This window comes from Pseudorca crassidens, chromosome 20, assembly GCF_039906515.1.
Source record: "Pseudorca crassidens isolate mPseCra1 chromosome 20, mPseCra1.hap1, whole genome shotgun sequence".
Taxonomy (NCBI): Eukaryota; Metazoa; Chordata; class Mammalia; order Artiodactyla; family Delphinidae; genus Pseudorca; species Pseudorca crassidens.
In genome coordinates this window covers 16877168-16890787 of record NC_090315.1, presented here as the reverse complement: position 1 = coordinate 16890787, position 13620 = coordinate 16877168, and the positions used below count along the sequence as shown (strand labels likewise).

The window sequence follows — 13620 nt, the reverse complement described above, 5'->3', positions numbered from 1 at the left end:
CTAAACACCGACCCGACACAGAGAGCCGTAGAAACGTCTTTATTGAAGGGGGTAGGGGTCATGCTGAGTTTGGGGACATGCAGTGAAGGGGCAGTCGTGAGCTGTCCTTGGTTTTCAGGGCCCCAGGTCTGCCCTGGACCCCTGGGCCTTCAGGGTCTCCGTCGGGCTGTTAGTCTGGCCAGGGTGCTCTGAGGTCCTTCAGGGCCAGTAACTTAGATTTGGTGTTTTGGACCTGTGACCAGAATGTAGATTGAAATGGGGACTCCAGGATTTGGGATCCCCTCAAGGCCTTGATGCCCCTCATGTATGAGATGGAGGCTTGAGGATTTGGGGTTCCCTTGGGGCTGGGGCTCTTGGAATTTGGGTGTCTTGAGATCCATGGACTCAGGGCATTCAAGTCCTCTGGTTTCCGGGGATGAGAATTCCTGTTTGGGGTTTCTGGTGCCTATGAATAGAGCTTGAGGTGCCCTGGGGGCCCAGGATACATATCTCCTCCATCCCAGGCACAGGAACCTCCGTGACTGAGGTTTCCTGAGGGCTTGGGATTGGATTTTTAAAATTTGGGATTCCCTGGGGATTTGGGGATTCCATGATTTGGGGATCCTGGGAGTTAGGGCTTTGGGGTCTCCTAGGGGCTCTAGGACTTGCGGGCACAGGGGAGTTTAGGACATGTACTCTGGGGTTTGGATCCTCAGAGTCCCAGAATGGGACCTCCAAATTTTGGGGTCCCCCCAAAGGGGGAAATAATTACTTTAAAAATAGAGAATTTTCTGGGAGCCTGGCCAGCACAGGTGCTGTGGGCCGCATGGGGTGGGCTTCGTACAAGGCACTGGGGGTTTCTTGAGGGTGCAGAGGATAGGAAGACTTGGGGGTCCTGTAATTAGCACTTCCAGTACTGTTTTGGTATCTGTAAATTGGGGGTGACAGTGGGCTGGTTAATGTGGGTCTCTTCTTGAGGGGTAAGAGCAGGGGGGTTCGTTAATGGAGGGAGTCTCTGATTGCAGTGTAGGGGGTTTGGGGTGACCACGGGGGTCACAACATCTTGAGGGGACTGATATTAAATGTGGGTTTGTTACTCTTGCTTTGGAGGTGTTTCTTTCAAGGGGACTTGATGGTGGTTGGGGGGGGGCCTTTGTTAACAGGGAAGGGTTCTGATCCAGTGACTAGTGACTCAGGAATGTTCTGCTGTGGAGCATTATGTAGAGAAAGTCACCGTCATTTGGGGTGATGTGGAAATCTGTTATTGGGGGGTCTCCTCTGAGGGGTTGGGACTAGCCTGAAGGTACTACACTTAGGGAATCTCTTTCTGGGTAACATAGGGTCTGTATTTGGGGGGTTATCATGAGGGAATCTGTTAATAATGGGGCCTCAGTGATCGAGGGCTGGCTAATGGGGATCTCTATTCTGGACGTGTTACTGGGAATCTCTATCTCAGGGTGACTCGGGGGCTCCTTGTATCAGGAGATGCTAGAGGAGGCTCTGTGTCTCTCTCAGATGTCCAGAGCCTCTAAGACTGCATCTCCGCCCTCAGCATCCAGGGAAACCAGCAACAGAAGAGCAACCTGGGGAAGAGAACTGTGTCACACGCTGGTGCAGGATGCGGAAGCATCTGGATCCATCACCACCCAGCTCTTCCCCGAGTGTCTGGGATTTGGCCTTTCTGGATTCCAGCTGTGCCCTCTCAGGCTCCCGTGGAGCCGAAGGTGTTCTGTCTCTTTTACCTGCCCCTTAAAAGTTGAAGTCACCAGGGATTTCCCTGGTGGTCCAGTGGTTAAGCCTCTGTGCTCACAACACAGGGGGCCCAGGCCCGGCGCAGCCAAATATATATATATATAAAAGTTGAAGTCACCAGAATTCACTATGGGGCCTCACTCCCTAAAGACTGCTTCTGGGTAAGCTAACTAGTCATATGTTTTCCTAACTTCTATTTCCAGCCCCAACCCAGAACTCCAGACTCCCTGTGTCCAATGGCCTGGTGGATGCCTCTCCCTGAATATCCCACAGGAGAGGGGGACCAAGGGTTGCTACGTACCTGGAGATGGAGTTCTCTGATGCGATGTCCTTTGGGGTCCGGACTGTTGTGAAGGTGCGTTTGGGCTGCGTCACTGAAGGGAAGGGCAAGGTCTCAGGTGAGGGGATGATAGACCCACCTCTGTCCTCAATATCTACCCAGACTCTTTTTCATTAATATTTATCCACGTCCCCAATATCCTACATTCCCAATAGCCATCTAGACCTCTTGTCAATAATATTCCCTGTGTCCTCCAAGACCTACCCATGTCCCCGGTGCCTGCTCAGAGCCTTGTCGTTAACATCCCCATCCCTATAGCGCCCATCCTTTTGGGGATCCTGTCTCATCATTTTCCTGGACCCTGTGTCCCCAATTAAATACTGGAGATTCTGTCACCAGCATATACCTGAGGACCCAAGACCTTTCTTCCTATCCCCAAATCCACACTCCTCCCACAGCCAGCCCCCAACTCACTTGTCACTTGATGTACTTTTTTGGCTCCAACGTTATCCCCAGGGGGGTCAGTGGATCCACCAATCCTGGGGAGACACGAGGAGTGGGAGGAGTCAGAGCCACAAGAGGCCAGGGTCTGACCAGGAGCGGAGCCCCGGGGGGCCTACAACGAAAGAGCTAGGGTGTGGGGGTGGATATCCACACTGTCCTCCTGGTCCAAGAGAAGGAGACATCCAAGCAGGGGATCAGGATTCTGGGTGGTACCCTGAGTTGTGACCAGAGTTTGGGCTCACCTCTGAATTCGAGATGCTGGTGCAAAGACTCCATGCCGTGGGGGGCAGGTGAAGTACCGGACACCAAAGACAGAGCCATCATGTTTGCCGGTGGGCTGGTCTAGCTCTATGCCGTACCAGTAACCTGCAACAGGAGAGTGTCAGGATGCCTCAGGGCCCTGCCTGCCCCCAGCCCAGATAGCTATCCTCACCTGGGGCAAAGTCTGTCTTCCCATAGAAACGCACGATCCCTTGCTTCTGGCCTGCGACGAGCACTTGGTCTCCAACCTCAGCCTTAGCTCCTTCACGCTGCTGCAGGCTGCCCAGAGATGGGGATGATGAGGGCTTCTTCTTACCTGGCGGGAAGGGGACAAGGGGTGAGGGTGAGGCCTCCAGATGCCAGCCCTGGGGGCCCCGTGTCACCCAGAAAGCCACAAGGTAGAAACTATCCTGGTTCAAATGAGACGAGCCTTCCCCTGAAATGGGGTTGGCGGGGTGGGCTTGAAAGGAAACAATCCCAGCTGCCAGAGAATGGGGGTGGGGGCTTTGGGCCTGAGGGACAACTAAGTCAAGAACCTACAGAACCTCAAAACTCTTTCTCAAAGTTGAAGATATTTGGGCCAAGGGGAAAACTGAGTCTCAGAAGTCAGAAACCCAGAAACTGTCCTTTTAAAATGAAGGGGGGAGTTAGGTCTGAGAATAAATCAAGTCACTAAAGCCAGGAACCCCATAGATTCTTCCCTAAAACTGGGAGAAAACCTTTGGCTCTAAGGGGAAACTAAGTCATGGGGGCAGGGAACACACAGGTCCTTGCAAGAACTGGGTGGGACCAGTACTGAGTCAAAGGAGAAACTGAGGCACAAAAGTCAGGAACTCAGAGGTCATCCTCTAAAATGGAAGTTTGAGCCTGAGGAGAAACTGAGTCACAGAAGCTGGGCTATCCACAGAATATCCTCAAGAATGGCTCTCGTCACCCCTAGGGCTCCCCCTCTGACCTTTGTGTTCCCTGCGGCCTTTGCCTGTGACACGGGAGAAGTCCATCCGGGGAGTCCGCGGTGTGGAAGTGACAGATGAGGGAGGTGCATCCACTGCCTTGGAGATCTTGGACACAGAGGCAAAGAGACCTGGGGGGACAGAGCCTGGGCTGGGAGTTGTCCAAGCCTCTGCCCTCTGACCCCCCTCATCACCTCCCAACCCCAGCACTCAGCAGCAGAACTACTGAGTGGACCCCACCATCACCTTCTGGGCCCCAATGGGACTGACCCTGCTTGGGAGGGCAGATGAAGTACCGGACACCCCCAACACTGCCATCATTCTTGCCCTCAGGTTCATCCAGTTCCACGCCCACCCACTGGCCGCTGGCGAACTCCGTGGTCCCGCAGAACCGCAGTGTGCCCGTCTGAGGAAACAAGGGAGGAAATGGCTTGGGTGCACCTTGAGAGGCCGATAAGATCACCGGCACACAGGTAGCATGGTGGGATGGACGAGGGAGCCCCAGGCTTAAATCTCAGCTTGGACATCACCATTCACTGGTTGTATAACTTAACTGTGCCTCGATGTCCTCATCTGCGAAATGGGAACAGAAATCTCACCCACCTTACAGGATTGTTACAGAGCTGCGCTGTCCGACGCAGTACACGGCCACTAGCCACATATGACAATTTAAATTAACTAAAATTAAATTAAAATATCATTTCTCCAATCACACTAGCCACACTTCAAGTGCTTAATATCCACATGTGGCTCATGGCTAGTTCACTGGACTACACAGACATAGAACATTTCCAATCTCACAAAAAGGTCTACTGGACATGAATGCTATAGAGACATAAAAGCCCTCAGAACAGGGCCTGGTGCTGAGTAAGGGATCAGTAAGTGTTGCCTATTATTATCCTGTAACTTTGGTAAAGGGACCTCACGGGGCCTCAGTTTCATTTGGAAAATGGGGATCACAGTCCACCTCAGAGGCTGGTTATCCGGTGGAAACATTTTTAACATACGTGAAGTTGCTTAGCTGCAGTGAGTGTGGTTATTATCATTTGTGTGAGGCTTCTTCACTGCTCTAAGCCTCAGTTCCTCATCTATAAAATGGGCTAAATAATAGCGCCTACTTTGGAGAGCTGGTGTGGGGATCAGAACAGTGCCTGGCACACAGAGCCAAGCCCTATTCTAAGGGCTTTACACATTTTAACTAATTTAAACCTCGAAAATAATCTTAAAAGAGAGTGGATATATACATAACTGATTCACTTTGCTGTTCAGCAGAAACTAACACAACATTGTAAATCAACTATATGCCAATACAAATTCATTTAAAAAATAAAATAAAATAAAATAAACCTCAAACAACCCCCCTCAAGTGGGTACTATCAGCTCCATTTTACAGATGAAGAAGCTGATGCCCGGAGAGGTGAAATCACTGGCCCCACAGCTGGTAAGTGGCAAAGCTGAGATTTGCCTGAGCAAATCCCTGAGCCTGAGTTCATAACCACTGTGCTATGCTGCTTCTCTACAGGCAGAGATTGTTATTACATGTCTTCAGACAAAGAGTTTCACCTCTTGGGCTTCTTACAGTCTTCTATATTGTAAAATGGAGAGAATCAACCCATCCTGCTTTCAAAATTGTCACACTGATTTGATTAAATCATGTACAGAAACTTTCCAGGTGGGGCTGATGCATGCAAAACTCTTGATTACGAAACAAAATGTGACTTTTATGGCTTCTCACTGTACAAAGAAACAAAATTCAAATTCACTCCAGTGGCCTGCAGGTCTGGTGAGATCCAGCCCCTGCTAACGTCGCCACTTCACCCTCCCTAGATAACTCCCCTCCAGTCACACTACCCCTCCCCTCCTCTGGGATTTTGTACCTGCGATCTCCTCTGTCTCCATATTTTTGCAAGGTGAGCTCCTTCCCCTCTCAGCTCAGATATCACCTCCTCAGAGAAGCCTTCTCAGAAGACCTTAGCTAAAACCACCTCGGCCCTCAGCTAGGGCCAATTTATTAAATGCAAGCATTTAATGGTTTTCAAAGCCTTTGTTGCTACTGGAAATTATCTTAACTATGGGTATACTTTATTGACTGTCTCTTCCTCAATAGAAATGGAGTTCTATGAGAGCAGGTCTGGGGCTAACACAGGCCTTCATCCCCAAGGACAGGCTGGGTCCAGCATGGAGCCTGAGGGACACCAGGTAAATGAATCAAACTTGGAATGATTGAATGAATAAAGATCTCTCTGTCCTCTGGGACTTTATACCTGCTCCCCCTCCCTAGGGCCCCCTTCTCCCTTTCTTCTCCTGGCTCATTCCTCAGCATCTTCAAGTGAGCAAAGTATTGACCACTCTGGGAACACAAGTGGCCCCTGGATGGGAACCACAAGGCCCAGGGGGACCCAAATGGGGCAGAGTTGCACTGATCACTCTGCATGTGCTTCCTCGTGAGCCATGACAGCTCTGGGCTGTCACTGTCAGGAGATGTATCTGTCTTCCCCCTTGGACTGAGAGTTCAGCTTGGGTGGGGCACAAAGGAGGCACTCACAGAACAACTGTTAGACAAAATGAATACTGTGTGCATGACTGGGAGGGTGGGCAGGCAAAGGGGAGAGTCTGCACTCTGCCCAAAGACCCATCTCTGAGGGATGAGGGCTGAGTCCTGCCCGCCCTTCCCTGCTCCAGTCCCTGACCTTCTGGCCATCCAGTAGCACGCGGTCTCCCAGGCGCAGGCCCAGTGCACTGAGCATGAGATTGCCTGGGACGTTGTCATAGTTGGGTAGCGTAACCTTGGGGAGGGCGCAGGAGAGCGGCACAGCCTCCTCCAGTAGCGTCCGCAGCTCCTTGGCCACCAGCGCCGCCTCTGCCTTGTCCAGGGACATGTCCATGGGGTCTGGGACCACCTCCGCTGGCACCTGTCCCTTTCGGTTCTGGGGGCCAACAGGAAGAGAGGGAGCAAAGACTCAGCGGCATAGGCTGCACCCCCACTGAGCCCATGCCCCCAGAGACCCCGGGTCGAGGTGAGGCAGAGGTGGGAGTAGGTCATACCCTGGGCCAACTTGGAAAGAGGAAGGGGTGGGGCATTAAGGTACAGCCCACGATCCTCAGGGAAGTCCACCTCTGAGACCTCAGGCTGGAGATGTCAAGTATGGAGCCAATAGGGAATGAAGGTCCCACTTCAGTGCTGTAGGTCATGCCCTCAGGGCCAAGACCCCAAGCCCGGAATGGGGCCATGTGAAGGACAAACACTGAAAATGGGCTCCTGTGGTACCAGGTTAAGGATCCAACTGGGCCAATGGGGAATGAGAGTTTCAAGAAACTCAAGTGGTCCTGCCCCGCCCCCTCCCCCGCTCCCATCCTCTGCAGAGGCCTGCTGGCCAGAAAGCGGTTGGGGAGGAAGGAGAAGGAAGGTAACAGGACTGGGCCAGGGTGGCAGTACCCGAAGCGCCGGGTTGGCACCGTGTTCCAGCAAACATTTGGCCGCACCCAGGCACAGGTTGGAGGCAGCAATGTGCAGGGCTGAGCCATGGTTGAAGTCACTGCACGTGGAGTTCACCACTGGGAAGTGGGTGAGAGGAGGGTTCCGGGTGAGCACCCTCAGCACCCCAGCCCTCCCGCTGCCTTCCAGCCTCCGAAGTCCACCTCTTCATCCATCTCTTAACCCGCAGGCCCCAGGCCCCACCACCCCACGGCAGCCTCTGACACAGAGCCCCGCCCCTCCTCGGCCACCCCCCTCCCAACCAGCTCCCGCCAGGCCCTGACGTTTTGGACCCCTGAACTCCTTCTCCCGCACCTCCCGCCTCCCGCCTCCCACCCTGGCCTCCCACGCCAGGCCCCATCAGTCGCCTTCCCTGCCTTCTCACTCGTCTCCTCCCCCCACACCTGGGTACCCTCCTTCTGCTTCCAGCCCTCCTTCCTCGCCTAGGTCCTGCCCCTCCCAGCCCGGCCCTTCCTCCTCACCTCTGGGCCGTGCACCCTTCAGGAGCACGCGCACGAGATCCGGCACGTCAAAATAGGCCGCGTAGTGAAGCGCGTTCATGTTGGTCCAGCGGCTGCGCAGGGTCACGTCTGCGCCCAGTGCCAGCAGCTGCTGCGAGAGGCGTACAGCCGCCGCGGGGTCCCCTGCGCGACAGCCCAGGTCAGCTTGGGTTCCCTCCTCCAGAGTGTGGGCCCAGAGCATGGGGAAGGCCCAGGGCTTTAGGGACTGCACTTTGGGATCTTAGGCTGTGGGGTCCAGGATGGAGGTCTGAGGGTCGGGGTTCTGAGAGTGTTGGGCGTGGCAGTTAGGTTTGGGGGTTTGGACCCTCACCGACTCCGTGGGCCCCCGCCTTGCACGCATAATGGAGCAGTGTCATGTCGGTCAGCCCATCACGATCATTCACGTGGCAGCCTCGACGCAGAATCTGGGAGTACCAGGGGACCAGGGAGGGTTACCCAAACACGTGAGGAAGCCCTTCCTCTCCTCCCTCGCTTCCCCAGCGCTCTCACCTCATTGCCAATGACATCAATCTTGTGCTGGACTTGGGGCACCCACTGGCGCACAATGGCGAACAGCTCAGGGATGGTGGTCTGCGGGTCAAACAGAATCTCCTGGCAGGCAGGGTCGTTGGGGTCGAAGAAGGTGAAGGCTGGGGTGGTGAGAGGTCCAAGATCACCCCAGGCAAACTGTGGACTGACCCCCTCCCCTCCTTCCATCCTAAGGCAGAGGAGCTCTAGACCTTTAAAACCTTCTAATACAGAGTCTCAAACTGGTGGCACATGGGCCACAGGCATTTTCTGTGTGGCCAGCGTGAGGTTTCAAAATCAGGTCTCACATAAAAATGTGGATGCCTGGTGTGTCTTGAAAAATTGGAAGATCATATAGCAGCAAACTCCACCCCATGAAACAAGAGTGGTAAGGAGTCTGCATGCCCAAGGGGGCTGCTACTGCTCTAGCGCATGTCGCCCTGTCGGGGCATGCTTTAGCCAAATCTCCAGGGTAAAGAAAATTAAAAAGGCAGAAGTCACGGTTTTTAAGAAAAATCTCCCCGAATTTCAATTACTGTGCAGTCCACATAAAATGGATCCATGGGCAGGACCCAACCTGTGGCCAGCCAGGGGGTGCCCAGAGGAACTTCCATCTCCCCCCTTTAGAGTGTTGCCCTGTAGTAACGTCAGCACGCAGCACAGGGCTGGCACAAGGCAGGAGCCCAGTGCATGTTGAATGGATGAGCAAACGAATGACCAGATGACACAGAGCCCAGGGACGTACCGCATAGAAGGTGTCTCCCGGAAGCAGCCTGTGTGCTCTTTTTAAAACCCCAGTCACAGCACAGCTCTCCCTGGCTAAGCCTGCCCTGGCTCCCATCACACTCAGAGTACAGACCCAAATCCTCAGCCTGGCCCACAGGCCCTAAACAAACTGGCCTCATCTGTTCTGTGCCCTCTCCCCCTCACTCGTTCCCCTCCAGCCACACTGACCTCCTTCTGTCCTTCCAACTCGCCAGGCAAATTCCTCTCTCAGGGCTTTGTGCTTGCTGTTTTTCTTGCCTGGGCCCGTCTTCCCTGAGATCTTCCTAAGGCTTCAGAGAGGCCTCCCCAGACCACCCTGGCTAAATCAGCACCTCTGCCCTTCTTTATCTCTTGCCCTTTTTCATTTCTTTAAAAATATCACTACTTAGGGACTTCCCTGGTGGTCCAGCGGTTAAGACACTGTGCTTCCTATGCAGGGAGCCCGGGTTCGATCCCTGGTCAGGGAACTAAGATCCCCATATGCCACGCGGCGTGGCCAAAAGAAAAAAAAGAAGAAAAAAATCACTACTTAACATTACTTGTTTACTCCTTCCTCCTTCCCTCTTTTCCTCTCTTTCTCTTCTTCCTCATTCTCTTCCCTTCTTGCTTGTCCCCCTCACTAGGACGTTTCCAGGCTGCCTTGTTCACTCCCCTATCCATGCAGGAGGCGCTCTGTCAGTCTAGCTGAATTAATGTACAAATTTAATAAATACACGAGTTTCTCTTGGAGTCCACCTTAGCCCTCTCTCTGTCCTAGACTACATTTTCAGATTCCTTCACATTCTGTGACCAAACCCTCCTTGTTCTACAGGCAGGATTCCTGGGGACGGGGGGCAGATACTCTAGACTCTCTGACTTCCCAGCAGGCCACAGGTCCCAGCCACATCCAGCCACATTTCCAGTGGAGATTTTCCAGTTTCCCAGGGTGGATACCCGGCCGTAGACACCCAGATAACGTTCTTATTTTTCTATCAGACTGAGGGCAACTTATGGCCTCTCTGACCCACCTCTAGTGGGTGGCATGTCCACAGATGCCACCCCTCCTGCCCTATCCTGATGACACCTACTCTCTGAACTTGGAACCTCATTTCCGAACTTACAGCTGCCGGGGATTCCCAGCCAACATCTTTTAAAAGCCTCCTCCTATATCTAATTCTGGCTGAGCTCCACCCTCTCTACCCAGTAGCCAGAGGGAGCTTTTAAAAATATAAATCAGACCTGCCCCCCCACAAACTGCTCTCCCCCGCCATCACACTTAGAATATATCCAAAGTTCTCACAGTAGCCTTTAAGGCCCTTCCAGATCTAGCCATTGCCAACCTCTCATCTCAGCTCCAATCACTCCCTAACAGCAACACCAAGATTTTCCTTCTGCTCCAAGCTCAGTCCTGCCTCAGGGTTTTTGTACTTGCTGCTTACAGCCTGGAACACTCTTTCTCCAGCTCTCCTGTGGCTGATTCCTCCTCATGCTCTGGGTCTCAGCCTAAATGCCACCTCGTCAAAGACCCACCCTGACCACTCTGTCTCCAGGTGCTGCCCCCTAGCCATTCTCTGTTATATCTCCATCTTTTCTTTCTTTCATAGCATCCACTCCAATCTGAACTTATCCGATTTATATACCTGTTACTTGCTTAGTCTTGCCTTCTCTCCTGAGAGCAGGGATCATGCCTGGATTGCTCACCATTAAATCTTCATCTCCTAGCACAAGGCTTGTCACAGAGTAGTAGTGATGGATAAAAGTGCTTGGTGAATGAGTAGACACTTTCCTTTTCTCCAAGAGGCCAACCTCTCAGCTCCACATCTTCCTACCTCAGAGCCTTTACTCCTGCGGTTACCTTGCCTGGGACCCCCTTCCCCTAATCTTTTCCCTTGTTAACCCTCAATTCATCCTTGAGTCTCCCTCAAATGTTCCTTCCTCAGGGAAAGCATATCTTAAAAAGCTCTTGCAGAATTCGGTTCTTAGCAAACACAATTCTCATCCAGTCTTGTAATTATGTACTTATATTTTTATACTTATTTGTGTGGTTGTCATTGAGGCCTGTGAGTTCTCTTAGGCAAAGACTAGATCTGTCTTGCTCCATGCTGTGCCCCCAGTTCCTAGGTCCATAGCAGGCTTTCCAAAAATGCTTGTTTAATGACTAAATGACTGAATGATGTGTCATGAATCAAATATTACGATTATCCCAATTCCATTCTCCAATGGGTGAATGAATTAATGGGGGGGGGGGAATCCAAGGGCCACGTCTCCTCCAGAACACCTTCAAATCCTCCAGGTTCCTCCCACCATCTCCACCAGCAGAGTTCAGCCAAACCTCCCTGGCAACCCAAGGCTCCAGGCCATATTGCTGAGTGGGGAGGGTGGTTACCGTAGTCCTTGGGGAGGGGGGCAGGTGCCGAGGGGTGCACAACAGGCTTCTGCCGGCGCTCCTGGGTGGGGCTGGGGGGCTCTGGGACAGGCTCATCCTCCTCCTCCTCCTCTTCTCCCTCCGCCCTGAGCGGCGGGGCCATCGGGGCGGGATCTGTCTTAGTCATGGTCCTTGGTGGCCCTCAGTGGGCAGGTGCAGAGTTGGAGGTGGCCTTCAGGCAAATCCTGGGGGCAGAGGTCAGCTAGAGAGGGTGCCCCAGTCTCCGGAATCTGAGCCCCCCAGACGCTCACCGGGCTCCGGGTGGCTCCCACGCCCCCAGCTCTGGATTTTGGGCAATCATAGGGACGCCAGTCACCCATCAGAGGACGCTGGTTTGTGGGCCCAACGCCTACCACTTCCCCCAGGCCAGTCCCCCATTCTTCTCCTCCCGCGTCAGGGCCCTCAGTCTAGGCCGCCCCCTCCCCCGGTTTGTTTATCTCAGGATGCAGGATGCTTTGCCCCTCCCCTTCTCCGCGGGCCTCCCCTCTACCCATCTTACCTCGGGTGTCTGGGGCTGGAGACCAAAGCTGAAACCGGGGAAACTGGAGTAATGGGGTGCCAGTGTCTGGGGAGGTGATGGGGGAGAAGAAGACAGAGAGAAGGGGACGAGGCCCGGACGCCGACGGGGGATGGGGGTGGAGAGGGAGGGGCGCTGACGGCGCATGCGCTGTCACCCCCAACCAGGCGCGGGGGCGGAGACACTGCGAGGCTGCTTGCATTGATGAAAAGGCTGGAGGCAGCGGTGGGAAGGGTATAGACACCAAGAACGGGGAGTAGAAGAAATGGCCACGAAGAACGATGTGAGGCATGGAGACAGGAGAGAGATGAAGCAGGGACAAGGGCAAAAAGACAGGGATGGGAAAACGGGCACATGGATTTTTGTCCATCCCGCTGTGATAGCGCCTTTGCGAAGGCCTGCAAACCAGACCAGTTTGGGCAGGGGTCTCCATGTGTGGTAGTGGTGGGTGTTCTCTCTCTGACATATCAGACCTGACCTCTACTCCATGTCCACCCTAGACAAGGGATGTCTCAGAGGGATGATTTTGTGGAGACTCCTATAATCACTGTCATTGTCATTATCACATAGTGCGCACACAGCATTGATCCAGAGAAGTTAAGCCATTTACCCAAGGGCATACAGCAAACAGGTAATGGAGCTAAGACTTGAATCCCAGTGGCCTGGCTATAGAGCCTGGGCTTTTAATCACCGTGCTACATGGCTTTGGCAGTGCCTAGGGGATAGATCTGCCAATGGACTCCTCCCCCCAGAAAGACCTCCAGGAGCCAGCCCAGGGATGAGGCCTTCCCGGCCCCATCATCCTGGCTGGGCTGTCACACCTGACTGGCTGTGGCCTGCACTGTCCACAATCATCCCAGCCTGAACAGGGCTAGCTGACTTTGCCTTCCACCTCTCATCCTTCTAATGTGCAGGCCCAGTAGCTCCATTAAGATATTTCCAGAATTTCATCCCTCACCCCAGTCCCAGGCCCTAATCCTGGTCCATCCTTCATCCTCTCCCACCTGGACTATGGCAGCTCCCCACAACACTCCAATATGCAGCCAGAGGGACCTATTAACACCTATCAGGGCTTCCCTGGTGGCGCAGTGGTTGAGAGTCCGCCTGCTGATGCAGGGGACACGGGTTCGTGCCCCGGTCCGGGAAGATCCCACATGCCGTGGAGTGGCTGGGCCCGTGAGCCATGGCCGCTGAGCCTGCGCGTCCGGAGCCTGTGCTCCGCAATGGGAGAGGCCACAACAGTGAGAGGCCCACGTACCGCAAAAAAAAAAAAAAAAACACCACATCAGGACCTTCCTAAAGGCATCTGCTTGCTGCACCTCACTGCAGGTAACAGCCAATGTCTCAACCACAACGCACAAGTCCCTGTGGGAACTTCCCTGTCATCTCTCCAATCTCACCTCCTCTCACTCTCCCCCTCAGTCACTCCACTCTAACCACCCTGGCCTCCTTGTTCCTCCTCACCCCAGGACCTCTGCACTGGCGTTCCTTCTGCCTGGAATGCTCTTTCCCCAGATACCTGGTTCCCTTACTCCTCTCTTTTAGGCTTTCGCTTATTGGTACCTTTCCAATGAGACCTTTTCTGCTCTATCTAACATTGCATCCCAACCCCACCCTCCTCACACACAAACACTCCCTTCCCTGCTTCAGTGTTCGCCATAGCAACACTGTCTTCCTCCGGCTTATACCTTAGATGGTAGGG

General features: G+C 53.6%; 1 protein-coding gene across 1 annotated transcript; it reads right to left on the bottom strand.

Moving 5' to 3' along the window:
* Positions 1-24: 24 nt before the first annotated feature.
* On the bottom strand, positions 25-12990 carry CLIP3 (CAP-Gly domain containing linker protein 3). The gene is made up of 14 exons (XM_067720213.1): positions 11901-12990; positions 11363-11586; positions 8215-8354; positions 8036-8129; positions 7687-7848; positions 7166-7284; positions 6420-6656; positions 4000-4135; positions 3732-3860; positions 2949-3092; positions 2758-2881; positions 2486-2550; positions 2033-2105; positions 25-1562 (listed from the first exon to the last, which is right to left on the bottom strand). The coding sequence occupies exons 2-14, from the start codon at positions 11526-11528 to the stop codon at positions 1508-1510; spliced, it is 1644 nt and encodes a 547-aa protein (XP_067576314.1). The 5' UTR covers positions 11529-11586; positions 11901-12990; the 3' UTR covers positions 25-1507.
* Between the last annotated feature and the right edge of the window lie 630 nt (positions 12991-13620).

What these genes read in the sequence shown, in the direction of transcription:
- CLIP3 (XM_067720213.1), bottom strand. Translation starts at nt 11,528, where the DNA reads ATGACTAAGACAGATCCCGCCCCGATGGCCCCGCCGCTCAGGGCGGAG. An exon ending in CCCCCTCCCCAAGGACTACG is followed by an intron (nt 8,355 to 11,362) that starts GTAACCACCCTC and finishes TCACCACCCCAG; the next exon opens with CCTTCACCTTCTTCGACCCC. An exon ending in AGGCCGCAGGGAACACAAAG is followed by an intron (nt 3,093 to 3,731) that starts GTCAGAGGGGGA and finishes CCTTCCCGCCAG; the next exon opens with GTAAGAAGAAGCCCTCATCA.